The sequence below is a fragment of the Dama dama genome, chromosome 14 (genome assembly GCF_033118175.1).
Source record: "Dama dama isolate Ldn47 chromosome 14, ASM3311817v1, whole genome shotgun sequence".
Classification (NCBI taxonomy): Eukaryota; Metazoa; Chordata; class Mammalia; order Artiodactyla; family Cervidae; genus Dama; species Dama dama.
Window position 1 is genome coordinate 51,302,750 of NC_083694.1, and position 16,701 is coordinate 51,319,450.

Here is a 16,701-nt window from a genome sequence, read left to right on the forward strand (position 1 = left end):
ACCAACTCTTTACAACAATCTCCTCAAGGGTAACTCCAACACATGGGTCTCCAGCGTGTAACCACCCAGGTTCATATCAGATGCTAGAAGCACATGTCCATGAAAGTCCCATCCCCTCCCAGAATCTACATTTCCCCCTGCAATCCTGCACCACCCCCACTATCACCTTTCCTTTTCCCAATTGCATTGAGCAGATGTCTGAAACCCTGGGTCTGTGTTCCCTTCATGATGTCCCCAAGTTCTGGATTTCCATTTCAAGGTGCACAGAAGAAAGCTTCTGATAGAGGCAACCCCCTAGGCAGGGGCAGGACAGCTGTATATAATGGGCTCCATGTGATGGCATACAGCCTCATCACAGCGAGGACAGGGGCTGAGGCTAATCCAGATGATCCTGAGACGTCCCAAGTCTCTCAGAATCTCCAACAGCTGAGCCCGAAGCTGGGCAAGTCTCGCTTCCAGGAGAACACCCCAAGGTCTGTAAGTCTCCTGAGGGGCAGGATAACGCTCTTGCCTTAAACAGGGCAGCACAGTGGTGTGTTGCAGCAGCTTCTCCATGCCGGCCGTGGACAGGAGGTTCCCACACAGGCTGAAGGACCTGAGCTGGGAGCAGCGGCTCAGGGCAGGCAGGGAGGCCTCCAGCTGGGAGTCCATGATCCCACACATGTCAAAGTCCAGTTCCTGCATGTTGGCTGCAACTTTCTCCAGCAGAAATTGGAGGAGCTCAGGCTTAAAGTCAGTCATGGTGACACCGCTCAGGTCCAGGCTCTTTAGCTGACTGATGTCTGGGCTCTGGGACAGGTGGGTCAAATCTGATTCTGTAAGCCAGCAACTGATTATTGACAGGCTGTCCAAGGGGGACTTCAGGCACCTGGGGAGAAACCAAGCAATTAGTTCTTGGGAACTTGGGTGCCAGTTGCATACAACTGATAGACAAAAGGTTTCCACAGGGCTGAGCTTTGTCTGATTGTCTGTTCTGAGGATCAGTACACTGATGCGCCAGTCTCATCCTAGTCTGAGCCTTGTCAACCTCACTTCTGTATTGAGTCACTTCATAACACCAGAAAGATTCTCTAGCCCCATCTATCAAGAAGATTACAACATATTCCACTTCCCTCCAAAGATAAATGAAGATCATGGAATCACTAGAACATGCTATGAAGAGATCCAGAGAGTGTCTCCATCAAGTGTGGACATTACTGAATATTAGTGTGGGGAGATGAGATTTCAAAATGGTGTAAGGTAAGGCTTCGTTCAGGCCAAGGTGGAGCTCCAGATCCTATCATTGGCCAGGTGAGGCTGTAGGGAGACATACATAAAGAACCAACTTACACAAGATCCCAGTGATGCCTGTCTAAAGGGCTCACTGACATTTCTGCATGGTATGCAAGCTTTCTATCAGTGTTTATGATCCTTTTCTCTCAGCTCAATTAACACAATCTCCAGAACCATTCTTCTCCTATACCTGGATTAACTTATCCAGAGCACAATACAATGTTTTACACAGAGGGAATTTAGAACAGGTTCGCTGTGTGCACAAACCTTGGGAGCATGGAGATTTTCTTCAGGAATGCTCTGATCTAATGTAGTTTCCCAACTTCAATGTCATTTCTAATTATCTTATTTTTACCATTTTGACATGGACACCTTCAAGGTAGGAGGAAATTGCAAACTCTGGGATGCAAGCATCCCAGTCATTACTCCATACCTTCCAAGCAGGGTGTCTCACAAGAGCCAGTAGACCACTTTAACCTCCTACCTTGATTTGTGTGGTTTGGGATCACCACACTCTAGGAGAGAGCAACAGAGGAGACTGTGCTTTTGACATCTAATGTTGTATTCAATGTAACCCAGCCAGTGGTCCACACTCACCTGAGCATCTGGTCCAGGTGGCCTTCAAGGAAGGAGGGAGACTCCAGATGGAGATCCCGGAGGTGGCCCAGCTTCAGAAATTGAGAGGTAATTTGCACAATGTGGTGCTCTTCCTGCTTCTTGAAGGCAGACACGTGGATGGGGAAGAGAACCAGTCTTTGCAAATTACACATCTCACCCAGGAAAGGAGCAAATGTGGCCAGGGTGGACAGATTCCATGTGCAACTCACTTGCATCTCCTGGATACAGCCCAGCTGCACCATGCTCAGGATCTTCACAATATTGTCCATTGGCATTGAAATAATCTTCAGCTTCTTACAACACAGGTGGATGGAAGATTTTCTCTGCTCTACCCACCAAAGGAAGTAGGTGAGGAAGTTGTCCAGGGTCTTTTCCTTCAGGCACAGGTCTATGAAAACCTTCAGTGGAGCCAAGTGCTGCTTTGTCATTGACCTGGGCTCAGTCACTTGTGCCATTCGTGAGCTTGAGCACCCATAACTGCTGGCTCCGGACCACATGTTCCAGAAGTTCTGGCCAGTATTTCGTAAATCTAGCACCCGCAGTTTGCACCTCCTGGGAGAAGAAGGAGATTGATGAGGATGCAGTAAAAGCTTCACAGGGTAGAAAAAAACAGCCTCACAAATTGACAGAAGACTGCCCATCTGTGCTGTCACATTCCTGACGTCACCAGCTGCCTTGCCTTCTTCCCTCTCTGCCTCACTTTCCTCCATCTCCATTTCCTCCATCTCCCATTCCCCTCTTAACCTTTCTGATTCTTCACTTCTAGTAACTCTAACATGACTGGGAGGAGTTGGGGAATATTCTTTCAGGATCCCCTTCTTTAAAGGCGCTCTTATGCTTTCAGAAAACATTTCCCCTAGTGAGCCAAGGCTTCTTCATTGCCAGTTTCAGAACCCTCTGAAGATGTTGTTACCCCACCCCAGGTGTCTCCCCTGAGACACCCAGGACTTTACCAGATTACCCGAGTCAGACTCACCTGGATCGAACCTTCTGGGCAAGCAGAGCATCAAGTGCTTCCAGCATGGCTTGTAGGGGCCCTACATGAGGTGGGTCAATCAGGGCCCCCACAGGCAGGCGGACAAAGGGCCAGGTTTGCACCATTGCTTTCAGCGTCTCAACACGTCTCCCATGGAAGGCTTCCAGGAAGAGTGGTGGGAAGAGCTCTATGGGCAGACTCTCCAGAGTAGAAAAGTCCAAGTCATTGTCCCTCAGCAGGCGCATTCCCGCCAGGTCAACGAGTCTGGGTGGGGTGTGGACACTCATCATGACTCTGCTCCAAAATGACTCCTGTTGACGCTGTCAGGGAGCAAGGGATCCATTTTAGACAATGCAGGAGCACACCTTAGAATGTCTCCCTACTCTTCCAAGGACTCCACTCAGGGCCAAGGTCATTTATCTAGCAGTAGTACAAGAGAGGCACTTAGCCATATTACACTAAGCAAGGCTCAGTGGAGACAAAGTGATGACTCTTTCTGTATTTTGAATATGCATTTTACTAGTACTGAGGAGGCAAAGGCAACCACTAGCCCATTTGGGTCCATCTACCGCTTTTCTTATTCATTTGCATCTAGAAATGAATGCATACTAAAGTGCATGAAAACTGACTCCATCTTTATTTGGGGAAAATATTCTGACTATCACTTAGAGCTCTAACTCTATGGGAAGGGGAGAGTCATGTGGATCCATACAGCCTCCGCTGTCAGTTATTCCTAAGATGAATGCCATTTGTATACTAATATGTATTTTAAATTTCATAAAATAAAATTCCAAACTGATATATTTCACTAAAAATATCTGCTTGGTATAGACATTTAAAGTGATACCAGCTAAATCACAAATCACAGTGTTTGAGATTCAGGCAAAACTACCCTGAGAGGCAAAACCAAAACCTGAAATGTGTTCATAGGAGAGAAATGATTCTTTTTGAAAACCCTGCCTACCATCCAGAGACACATGCCTCTCTTCAACACTAGCTAGCGATGAGTAAGAAAAGGACATCCTTATCTGAGGGTGGTAGCTTACTGCTCTGCTGTGGCTGGTGGAGCGCTCAAACCTCAGATCCTGTGGAGAACCTAGCTGGTGTCTCCAGAACCAGAAAAGTCTATACCTCTTCTCCAGTGCATGAGGCTTTTAAGGGCCATTCTATTCCCATCATCTCTCTGTCCCACTACTAAACCAATCAGAGAGGGACATCTGATTAGGTTATAGACCTCCCACTGTATTGGTCTTGATTGGATCTTCATTTTTTCTGTAGGTTAGTTTATTGCATCTTATATACATTCAGGAAGGAGAAAATGATCAGGTATCTGGGTAATAAAGGACCTATTCACTTCCCAAACATAGAATGAATTTTACCAATATGGACAGTTAAACTCTTGGGAGTCAGACAGGAAAGGATTGTTGGTTGCTAACATTGAATACAAAAGGAAACAAAAGTTCAAAGTATCATTATTGGGGGAATTTTGGTGAAGTCAAAATTAGCAAAATATCCCTGAATTAAAATAGCTTCATGAAAACAGTGATGTTGCTCTTAAAGAAAACAAAATGTACTCATCCATGTATCAGCTTTTCACTCAGGTGTTATGTAGGAAACACAGGAGATTGTGAGTGTGTTCTGGCAGCAAGGGAAGAGCTGTCCAGGATATGGTTGTTTTTTTCCAGCCTTAAGCCACATCTTCTCTGAAGGTGGACAGTTCAGGACACTTACTTCTCAGAAGTAAGAGTGGGTCTGGGCAGGTTGGAGTTGGGCATTTCTAAAGGGACCACGTGAATGATAAACAACAATGTAAAATAAAAGTTTCTTTTACTTTTTGGAAACAGGGAAATTTAAAGATGTTATTCAAGGTGATATTAAGATAGTAAAAGAAGACTCCCCTAGTGACTCAGAGTAAAGAATCCCCCTGCAGATGCAGGAGACACTGGCTTGATCTTTGACCCAGGAGGATACTACATGTTCCAGGGCAACTAAGCCCAGGAGTCACAACTACTGAGCCTGTGCTCTACAATAAGAGAAGCCGCAATGAGAAGCCTGGGCACCACGAGGAAGAGTAGCTCCCACTCACCACAACTAGAGAAAGGCCTGCACAGCAATGAAGAGCATGGCAACCAAAACTCAGGAAAATAATTTTTTTAAAAAAACATAGCAAAGGATAATGGCTCAGAGGAGTCACTCTCAACTTCACTTCAATTCAGTTCAGTCGCTCAGTCATGTCTGACTCTTTGTGACCCCATGGACTGCAGCACATCAGGCCTCCCTGTCCATCACAAACTCCCGGAGCTTTCTCAACTCGTGTCCATTGAGTCGGTGATGCCATCCAACCATCTCATCCTCTGTCATCCCCTTCTCCTCCTGCCTTCAATCTTTCCCAGCATCAGGGTCTTTTCAAATCAGTCAGCTCTTCTCATCAGATGGCCAAAGTATTGGGAGTTTCAGGTTCAACATCAGTCCTTCCAATGAATATTCAGGACTGATTTCCTTTTGGATAGACTGATTGGATCTCCTTGCAGTCCAAGGGACTCTCAAGAGACTTTCCAACACCACTGTTCAAAAGCATCAATTCTTCAGCCATCAGCCTTCCATAAGGTCCAACTCTCACATCCATACATGACTATGGGAAAAACCATAGCTTTGACTATGTGCACCTTTGTCAGTAAAGTGGTGTCTCTTTTTAATATGCTGCCTAGGTTTGTCATGGCATTCCTTCCAAGGAGTAAGCACCTTTTAATTTCATGGCTTCCGTCACCATCTGTAAGGATTTGGAAGCCCAAGAAAATAAAATCTGTTACTGCTTTCACTTTTTCCCATTCTGTTTGTCATGAAGCGATGGGATTGGATTCCATGAACTAGTTTATTTAATGTTGAGATTCAAGTCACCTTTTTCACTCTTCTCTTTCACCATCATCTGGAGTTTCTTTAGTTCCTCTTCATTTTCTGTATTATCTCCATATCTCAGTTTCCTGATACTTCTCCTGACAATCTTGATTCTAGCTTGTGACTCATCCAGTCCAGCTTTTCCTGTGATGTACTCTGCATAGAAGGTAAATAAGCAAGGTGACCATATATGGTCTTGCCTTAATTCTTTCCCAGTTTGGAACCAATCAATTTTTCCATTTCTAGTTCTAAGGATACTTCTTGACCCCCATACAGGTTTCTCAAGAGACAGGTAGGCTTTCTGGTACTTCCATCCCTTTAAGATTTTTCCACAATTTTTTGTGATCCACACAGTCAAAGGTTTTAGTGTGGTCAATAAAAAGTAAATGTTCTTTGGAACGCCCTTGCTTTCTACCTGATCCAAGGAATGTTGGCAATTTGATCTCTGATTCTTCTGCCTGTTTGAAACCCAGCTTGAATATCTGCAACTTCTTGGCTCATGTACTGCTGAAGGCTAGATTGAAAGATTTTTTAGCATAAATTTGCTATTATGTGAAGTGAGTACAGTGTGTGGTACTCACTGTACAGTGAGCATTCCATGGCATTGCCTTATTTGGGATTGGAGTGAACTGATCTTTTCTAGCCCTATGGTCACTGTTGAGTTTTTTTAAGTTTGCTGATATATTGAGTGCAGCACTTTAGCAGCATCATATCTTACATCATCTCACACCACTAGCTTTGTCCATAGTAATTCTTTCTAAGGCCCACTTGACTTCACACTCCAGGATGTCTGGCTCTAGGTGAGTGATCATACCATCGTGATTATCCAGGTCATTAAGACTTTTTAATGTATACTTCTTCCATGTATTCTCGCCTTCTCTTTTTAATCTCTTCAGCTTCTCTTAGGTCCATACTGTTTCTGTCATTTCTTGAGGCCACCTTTGAATGAAATGTTTTCTTGATATCTCCAATTTTCTTGAAGAGATATCTAGTCTCTTCCATTCTATTGTTTTCCTCTATTTCTTTGCATTTCCCTTTAAGAAAGTCTTCTTATCTCTCCTTGCTCTTCTCTGTAACTCTGTATTCAGTTGAGTATATCATTCCCTTTCTCCCTTACCTTTCACTTCTCTTCTTTCTTCAGCTATTTATAAAGGCTCTTCAGTCAATCACTTTGCTTTCTTGCATTTCTTTTTCTTAGGGATGATTTTAGTCACTCCCTCCTGTACAATGTTATAACCTCTGTCCATAGTTCTTCAGGCACTCTGTCTACCAGATCTAATCCTTTGAATCTACTCTTCACCTCTACTGTATAATCATAAGGGATTTGATTTAGGTCATAACTGAATGGTCTAGTGGCTTTTCCTACTTTCTTCAATTTAATCCTGAATTTTGCAACATGGAATTCATGATCTGAGCCACTGTCAGCTCCAGGCCTTGTTTTTACTGACTGTATAGAGCTACTCCATCTCTGACTGCAAATAGCATAATCAATCTGATCTTGGTATTGATTCTCTGGTGATTCCATGTGCAGAGTCATGTTTTGGAATGTTGGATAAGGGTGTTTGCTATGACCAGCTTGTTCTCTTAAAACTATATTAGCTTTTGTCTTTCATTTTGTACTCCAAGGTCAAACTTGCCTATTGTTCCAGGTATCTCTTGACTTCCTACTTTTCTTTCTAATCCCCTATGATGAAGAGGACAACTTTTTTGATGTTAGTTCTAGAAGGTGTTGCATGTCTTCATAGAACTGATCACATCAGCTTCTTTGGCATTGTGGTTGGGGCACAGACTTGAATTACTATGCTATTGAATGAATCATATCAAGTTTATTCTGTTGTTTTTGATATTGCACCCAAGCACTGCATTTCAGACTCTTTTTGTTGACTATAAGGGCTACTCTACTTCTTTTAAGGGATTCCTGCCCAAGGTAGTAGATACAATGGTCACCTGAATTAAATTCATCCATTCCCATCCATTTCAGTTCACTGATTCATAAAATGTCCATGTTCAATCTTGCCATCTCCTGCTTGACCACATCCAATTTACCTTAATTCATGGGCCTAACATTCAAGGTTCCTATGCAATATTGTTTTTTTCAGCATTGAACTTTACTTTCACTACCAGACTTATCCAGAGCTGAGGGTCATTTCTACTTTTGCCCTGCCACTTCATTCTTTCTGGATGAATTAGTAATGGCCCTCCACTCTTCACCAGCAGCATATTGGACACCTCCTCATCTGGGGGGCCCATCTTACAGTGTCATATCATTTTGCCTTTTCATACTATCCATGGTGTTCTCTAGGCAAGAATACTGAAGTGGTTTGCCATTTCCTTTTCCAGTGGACCATGTTTTCACAGAATTCTTCAGTATGACCCACCTGTCTTGGGTGGTCCTGCATGGACTGTCTCCTACTTTCACTGAGTTACTGAAGCCCTTGTGCCATGACAAGATTATGATCTATGAAGGGTCAGGGAACTAAGATACCTCATGCCCCACAGCATGGCTTAAAAAAAAAACTTTATTATTATAGCACAGTAAACAGAATGAACCTCATTTTAGCTATGATTCTTTCATGGGAACTACAGAGACCCACAGGTGATGGTGTTCTTACACCAGGTTTACTTCACAGCTTAGGAACCCTGACCTTAGGGAACTCAAAGCTTTTATAAGGAAGCATTCTTGCCTTGCTTTTTCCCAAATTTTTTTTTCTTCTTAAGCTTTATTTTTTAGAGGAGCTTTGACTGGAAAATGTTATCAACTAAAACACAAATTAAAATGTTTCAGATTCAGGCAAAACTACAATGAGAGGCAAAACCAAAACCTAAAATATATTAATTGGAAAGAAACAATCTTTTGAAAACCCTCCCTACCATCCAGAGATACATGTCTCCTTGCAAGATTAGCTAACCATAAGTAAGATAAAAGGGTGCCCTTATCTGAAGGTGATTACTTACTGCTCTGATGTGGCTGGCAGGATACTCAGACCTCAGACTCTGTGGAGAACCCAGCTGGTGTCTCTAGAGCTAGAAAAGTCTGCTTCTCTTCTCCAGAGCTTGAAACTTCTAACAGGCCTTTCTATTCCCATCATCCCTCCATCCCACTGCTAAACCAATCAGTAATGGTCACCTGATTAGATTACTGAGGTCCCATTGGATCTTCATTTTTCTCTAGGTTAGTTGATTGGATCAGATATACATTCAGGCGACAAAGAATGATGGGATGAATGGGTAATCAAGGACTGATTCAAGGATTCACTTCACAAATACTGATACCAATTCTACCAATACAGACAGTTATATTCTTAGGAGTCAAATAAGAAAGTGATTATTGGTCCTGCCATTGGACAAGAAAAAGCAAAAGTTGAAAATATCATTGTTTGGAATCTTTGGTCAAATCAAAATTGTCAAAAAAATCCCTGAATTAAAACAGCTTCATGAACACAATGGTGTTGTTCCCAAAAGGGGAAAAAAAAAATACCCATTCCTGTATCAACTTGTCACTCAGGTGTTAAGTAGAAAACATAGGAGGTTGTGAACCTATTCAGGCAGCAAAGGAAGAGCTTTGGGGATGTGATTGGTTTTCCAGCCTTAAGCCAAGTGTTCTCTCAAGGTTGACAGGTCAAAATCACCCTGAAAAATAAAAGTGTGTGTGGACAGTTTGAAGCTGGGAATTCCTAAGTGATGCACTAATGATGACAATAATCTAAAATGAATATTTCTTTCTGTTCTTCTTCTTCTTCTTCTTCTTTTTTTTTTTTTTTTTGGAAAGAGAGAAATTAGAAATGTTATTCCTGGTGATGTTGAGAAAGTAAAGGAGTGAGTCAGACAGATTCTGGAAACACCGTCACCTTAAATGGCACTTTTTTCCCCAGAATCTTGGCATCAGCACAACACACTGCATGAAAAAAAATAAGCCTAAAAATGTGAGGAGAGAGAGAGGATGAGTCCTTCTCTCAGACCTTTCCAAAACTGAGAGGTATTGAGGGTCAGCACTGTAGGCTCTTTGGGAACTTGGAGCCAGAGAAGAAATACACTTGGGGCAGTCCCAAATAACCTTGCCATCCAGAGGCAGCTGCTGCCAGGTGAGATTTGTTTATTTATTTATTTATTTATCTCACTGATGACATTTTACAGATAGCAAATTTCCCTAGTCATTTTTCAGGGGTGTTAGAAGCCACATCTTATTTTCCCTGCCTCGTTTCCAAGTGTATTTAGACCACTACTGTTTCCTCAAAAGTAGCTATGTTCAACACAGATTCTGATCAAGGTGACACCGTTAGGCACAGAAATAAAATTCTGTTTTTCTGTTTATAAACACCAACACCTTCCCTGCACTAAATACAGAAGCTCTTATTGGTGTTGAATGTTCTACCATGTTCAGGATGACTTCAACTTTGAGCTGCATCACACAAAGATTCGTTTGAAGTTTAAGGTCGCAAATAAAGGGAGACCCTTTCTCCATCTTCAAGAATTATCCATGCCTCTCTTCTACCATATTTATTTGGTGCACAAGTTATTCTTGTATACCACTGGCCACCAAGATGAAGACTCACTGAAGGGTGTTCTCCCTCTTGGTCACTTTGGGGAAGATTCCTTTCACCATATTCTCCCATGGATATAAATAACCTTGCATGCATGTGTTAGGGAAATTAAATAATTAGCCTTGTTTGGCCTTCAGAGACAGAGCAGAGCAAGCCTCTGACCTTGCTTCTAACCTGCCTGGACACCGCCCTGACTGTGAGTGACTGCCTCCTGTGAGTGCAAGTCTTCTAGCACTATAGATAAGATGTTGCTGTTATTCAGTTGCTCAGTTGTGTATCGCCCTCTGCAATCACATAGACTGCAGCACACCAGGCTTCCCTGTGCTTCACCATCTCCCAGAGCTTGCGCAAACTCATGTCCATTGGTTGGAGAATGTACTGCACTAGGTGAGAGGCTAGGCCCTCCTCTCTGCCTACTTTAGAGTACATGAATCTAACTTAAAATTGTCTGAAGAGAAGTTAAAATTGGAAAAAGAATTATGCAATTTGTGAAGACCATTGTCCATGTTACAATGGCAAAATTATACTTCAGGTGATCAAGTCTCCCTTTTTGAAGTCGACTCTCTCTTGAGCTGGCCCACAACCCTAACTCCCCTTTCTCTCTCTTTTCTTTGTCCAGTTGCCACCTTATCCCCCCCCATCTCTCCCTGTCTCTCTCTCTCTCTCTATCAGCTAATCCCCTTCTAACTTCCCCTATCTCTCAGGGAAGATGGGGAACTTAGTTTCCCCCACTCCTTCCCCCACTCTAGTAGGTTTCTATCTGCCCCTATTATCACAGTCAATTTGAGCACTGTTGGGTCTGTATTTTAGCTGTAAAACTATGACTACAGAAAGGAAAGATAACTTTTTTGACACAGGATGGCCAGGATATTCTTTAGACTCTGGAGAAAACTGGTTAAATTGATTTTTAGTTCCTTTGAAACTGCAAAATCAGTTCTTCTTGCATATGCAATAAAACAGCTAGCTCATTAAAAAGGCCTGCCTAGAAAAAAACTTGAAGTTAAACTTTGCCTGGGCTTTCTAGATGGGGCTGAAGGGAGAGAATCTTTCTGCCAATGCAAGAGACACAAGAGATACAAGAGATATGGGTTTAATCCCTGGGTTGAGAAGATCCCTTGGATGGAAGCATGGTGGCCCACTCTAGTACTCTTGCCAGAGGATCCCATGGACAAAGGAGCCTAGCAGGATGTAGTCCTTGGGGTCACAAAGAGCTGGAGATAAATGAAGGGACTTAGCACAGCATGCAACCTTTGCCATGTCCTTGAAATACTTTGCCTGAGACCTCAGCCTTGGGCAAATTAGAATTTCAAGACAAGGAGGGATGGGGGTAAGAGTCAAAGAGACATTTTAAACTCAAGCAGAAAGCTATTAGATCTCTGGCTGTCTCCCTGGATTTATCTATGTCTCAATGTGTGTCTTTGTTTTTGCATAATATTGCTGAGTTTCATTTGTAAATGAGTTCTAATTCAATTGGCTTAAAGAAAAGTAAGCACTTAACAAATCAAACAGTTATAAGAGAAACTAACCTAAATGAATTTCAGGTTCACATGTACTGGGAAATAGTCAATATTAAATATCAGGTATTAATGTTTGTTTGCTAATCTAATCATATCTTGAGTTATCAGCATTGTGTAATGCTTTTATTGTGCCTAGATTTAATTTAAGCTAAATTTGCCAACAAGGAAAGTAACTCAAGTAAAGAAACTTTTAAAACAGACAAAATATATAAATGAGACGAGATTTTAGATAAACTCTTTTAAGAATAATTATACTTAAACTGTTACAGTCAGATCTCTGTAGGTAGCAGTGGAAGGCAGTTCTTGGCAGATTCATAGGGCTTCCTGGAAGAGGAGAGATCTAACCAGTGTGTGTTTTCCAGGGGTATGAAGCAGAGGAGGGACATTAAAGGGTAAGGAAGGCCCTATCAGAAGAAACTGAACAGGAATACCAAAGGATGAAAACTCCTGAAGCCCAAAAAGATCAAGAACTTTCATGTTTTTTGAAATAATTTTGCAAAGTGTGTTAGGGGATCCCATTATGATCCAGGTAGCCTGGATTCTCTGCTCTAAACTACTTTATGACCTTCCAGTGAAACTAGAGCTGGTCAGTTCATTTGCTCAGATTTGTTATTATTTTTTGATTATCTATAAAATGGGGGTAATATTTGTCTTACTTATCTTACAACATTTGGTGAAGATCAAATAAAAGAATGAATGTGAAAATATTTTCAAAAGTATGAATCATCATACATCAAAAAAAAAAGAAGAAAAATTATACTTTAAGGATGTCTGTCTAAAAGAGTCTCTCCAGACTGGGGTAACTTGAATTTCTAGGGTTGTCCTAAACTAAGTGATGAAAATTTATTGAATAGCTAGGTCATTTCCAAGTAAAATAAGATTTTGAAACATTAATCACTAAGCACTAACTCCCTCTTACAGCGAAACTAAAGAGATTTTGGACTATTAATAATTATGCTTGGTGCCATCCTGAGATGTTCTCTATAACAAAGCAAATGTTTTTAGAAATTATCACTGGTATTTATGTTCACCAGTCTACAGAATGCTAATATGAAGGACAGTTTATGGTTACTTAAGGAAAGTAGTATGTGTGTTTTTAGTAAAAAAAAAAAGGTATAAAAAATGAAATTACATTTTATTAAGGAAAAAGAAAGTAGGCCTGACTTAAAGGTGGTTGTTTCTAATTGAACAAAGTGTTTGTTTTTTTAAAGAGGTCTATGGAAAGTGGACCCCAAGAAAAGAATTTTGTGTTTTCTTGAGATGTTCAACTGCCCTTGATAATGGATTTTAAATTTCTTTACCTCTAAAGTGATCTGTTCCATGTTTACCTTTGAAAGCTTCTGTTACTTTGGCTAAGTGAATAACTGTTGTTTCACAGTGACCTTATATTGTCCTATCTGAATGAGTGTTATAAACCCTTTTGACATTTTTTGGCAGAACTTCCTAAAATTACATTCTAATGAAGTTCTTTTGACCTCTAGCTGACTTTCGGGTGCTTCAAAAGGCCCCTGAGACATCCCAAAGAGAAATATTAAACTGCATGAGTTCATTTGACATGTTAAATTACATGCAAAGTATTGTTGGAGGACTGGTAAGTTTTCTTAGGTTATACTGTAAGATTGATGTTGCTAATACAGATATCCTAAAAATTAGGTGGAATTCTTGAAGATTTGATATGTCCTGATAAAATATTGTCAATTATAGTTCTAGTTATCATATTAAAGAGTTACGTGTCACAGCAATGACCAGGTTGCTTTGTCAATTCCAATATAATCACATTTTAAACATGCCTTCTATGATTTCACTCTGATGTCTTTGGAAGAATACTGCTACTTCTTACAAATTTATGGAAAAGATGTTTTAACACTAACCAGATAAACAAATTTTGTTATTAACTGTAAGCTGATACACACTGGAATTTTGTTTTCTCTCTCTGTTAAGAAAACAGTTTTCTTAGAATGTGGCTTTTGGTAACAGATTGTGAATTTCTTTGCCTTTATGTGATTTATATTTGTTTTAAAAATCTTTTGTTATTTTAGTAAAGTAAGTAAGTATTATTTCACAATGATCTGTGAAAATTATGGTACTTGTAGATAAAGCTCATTCTGCTTCTACATAATTAACCCCTCACTGTCAAACTATTGCTGTCCTGATGTCCTTAAAACATGGACATGTTCATCTACCACTGAAGACTAGCTTGAAGGATTTTGAGCATAACCTTAATAACATGTGAAATGAGTGCAATTGTACAGTAGTTTGAACATTCTTTAGCATTACCCTTCTTTGGGATTGGAATAAAAACTGACCTTTTCCAGTCCTCTGAACACTGCTAAGTTTTCCAAATTTGCTGATATATTGAGTGCATCATTTTAACAGCATCATCTTTAGGATTTGAAATAACTCAGCTGAAATTCCATCACCTCCACTAATTTTGTTCCTAGTAATTTTTCCTAAGGATTCTTCACTCAAGGATGTATGGCTCTAAGTGAGTGTTCACAACAGTGTGGTTATCTGGGTCATTAAGACCCTTTTTATATAGTTCTTCTGTATATTCTTACCACCTCTTCTTCCTCGATTCTGTTTTTATTACATCCCATTTCTGTCCTTGCCCATCCTTGCATGAAATGTTCCCTTGATCACTCCAATTTTCTTGAAGAGATCTCTAGTGTATCCCATTCTATTGTTTTTCTCTATTTCTTTGCATTGTTCTCTTAAGAAGGCCTTGTCTCTTCTTGTTTTTCTCTGGAATGCTGCATTCAGTTGGGTATATCTTTCCCTTTACAAATCTTCTACCTTTTAACAGAGGGACAAGAAGAAGAGCTGATGTAGGGCCCAAAATGAGGGTGGCTGAGGGAAATTGCAGATAAGCTGGAGATCATGTACTTTGGCTGTCATGGAGCTGTGTCTTTTCAAGTCTGGGCACTTGTGTCTAGATCTCTGAGGGTCACTGCAGGCCTGGATTTGTGCTTGTGAATTCCTAAAAAATTGGAACTTTCTTACACTGACCTGCATTAGGCTACACTGACTGATCCACCCCCACTCCAAGGGTACAGAGTGGCCAAAGGAAGTTTGGAGAGAGAGAGTGAATAGCATTCATTCTGTTTTGTTGTTTTTAATTTTATTTTGAATTGGGGTAAAGTCAATTTGGGGCTTCCCTGATGGCTCAGATGGTAAAGAATCTGCCTGCAATGCAGGAGACCCAGGTTTGATCTCTGGGTCAGGAAGATCTCCTGGAGAAGGAAATGAGAATCCATTCCATTGCCAATCCAATCTGAGTACTGTTGTCTTGCCTGGAAAATTCCATGGACAGGGGAGTCTAGCAGACTATAGTCCATGGGGTCACAAACAGTCAGACGCTACTGAGTGATTAACAATTGAGTGACTCACATACACATAGCAGATTTACAAACACTGTTGTGACAGTTTCCGGTAAACAGTGAGGGGACTCAGCCATACATGTACGTGTGTACATTCTCCCCCATACTTCTCTCCCACCCAGGCTGCCACCTTACATTGAGCAGAATTCCATGTGCTGTACAGAAGCTCCTTGCTGGTTCTCCATTTTACATACTGCAGTGTGTACATATCCATCCCAAACTCTCTAACTATACCCCTTTCTCCGATCCTTCCCCCAGGGCAACCATTCTCTAAGTCTGTGAGCCTCTTTCTGTTTTGAAAGTAAGTTCATTTTTATCACTTCTTTTTAGATTCCACATACAAGGGATGTCATACCATATTTATCCTTCTCCATCTGACTTATTTCACTTGGTAGTTAACGTCCATTCTGGATGCAAAGATGAGAAGCAATTTGGGTGGGAAGTGGAGGATCCCCCCATTTTGGCTGAGGCCAGGGAAAGGGATGAATATTCTTTGGAAATTTTGCAATTTAGTCTTCTCACACATCACAGCCTTCAGACTTTGAGAATTGTGCTTTACAGAAGGAAATGAGAAAAAATGAGACCTAGTACCATGTTGTTGTCATCCAAGTGACACCAGATTGCCTGCTTTGATCTATAGAAATGTCATGGGAGATGAAAGTCAAACCACACCCCATTGGTTGCCTGACACAAATCAAGGAAGAACATAGGGACCTGCAGTGGCTTCAGAGGCCCTGGCCTGGCCTCCCCTTTGTGGAAAAACTCCTTTAATGTCCAGAGCTGAGGACAGTAGGAACCAGTGAAGACGCTGATAAGTAGAGTGGCTGTGCGTGTTGTGGGGTCATGTGTTAATGAGCCCTCAATGTACTTTCTTCTCAGTTTTACTTTGAATCAAAAATTGCTCTAAAAAAGAAAATCTACTTTTACAAATATAACTGTAACCCTTCCTGCTTTCAAATTTTATTATACTAAATATTTTCTAAACAGAAGAAAAACTGATGCTCATTGATTGTCAAACTCAGTTTCTAAGTCCTATGTTATTGAGATGCCTAATCAAGTTAAACATTTTGAAAAATCCACATTAAAATAAAACTAAAATTTTAAAGATTAATTAAAACTCCAAACAAAATAGTTATATCCTTTGTAATTTTTTGAAGAGCATTTATATCTTAGGTATTTAAATGGATATTATTTAGTCACACAATTATTTAGTAAGCTAACATTTACAGAAAAGTGACTTCCCAGGTGACTCAGTTCGTAAAGAACCAGCATGCGATGCAGGAGACACAGGAGACTGGGGTTTGATCCCTGGGTCTGGACAATCCCCTGGAGGAGGAAATGGCAACCTACTCCTATATTTTTGCCTTATGGAAGGACCAAGACAATCACAAGGACTGCTCATGTTCAGGGTCATGGCCTGAGTCAGTAGTGAGGGTCCTCCTGGGATCTGCAGTTGAGTGGCTCACTGTATACATTATGTTCCGTTCAGTGTATAAACCCAATGA

General features: G+C 41.0%; 1 protein-coding gene across 1 annotated transcript; it reads right to left on the minus strand.

Moving 5' to 3' along the window:
• Positions 1-294: 294 nt before the first annotated feature.
• LOC133068868 (PRAME family member 8-like) lies at positions 295-3,153 on the minus strand. Its single transcript, XM_061159799.1, has 3 exons — positions 2,867-3,153; positions 1,870-2,442; positions 295-868 (listed from the first exon to the last, which is right to left on the minus strand). Exons 1-3 carry the CDS (start codon positions 3,151-3,153, stop codon positions 295-297), a joined length of 1,434 nt encoding a protein of 477 aa, XP_061015782.1.
• Positions 3,154-16,701: the final 13,548 nt, after the last annotated feature.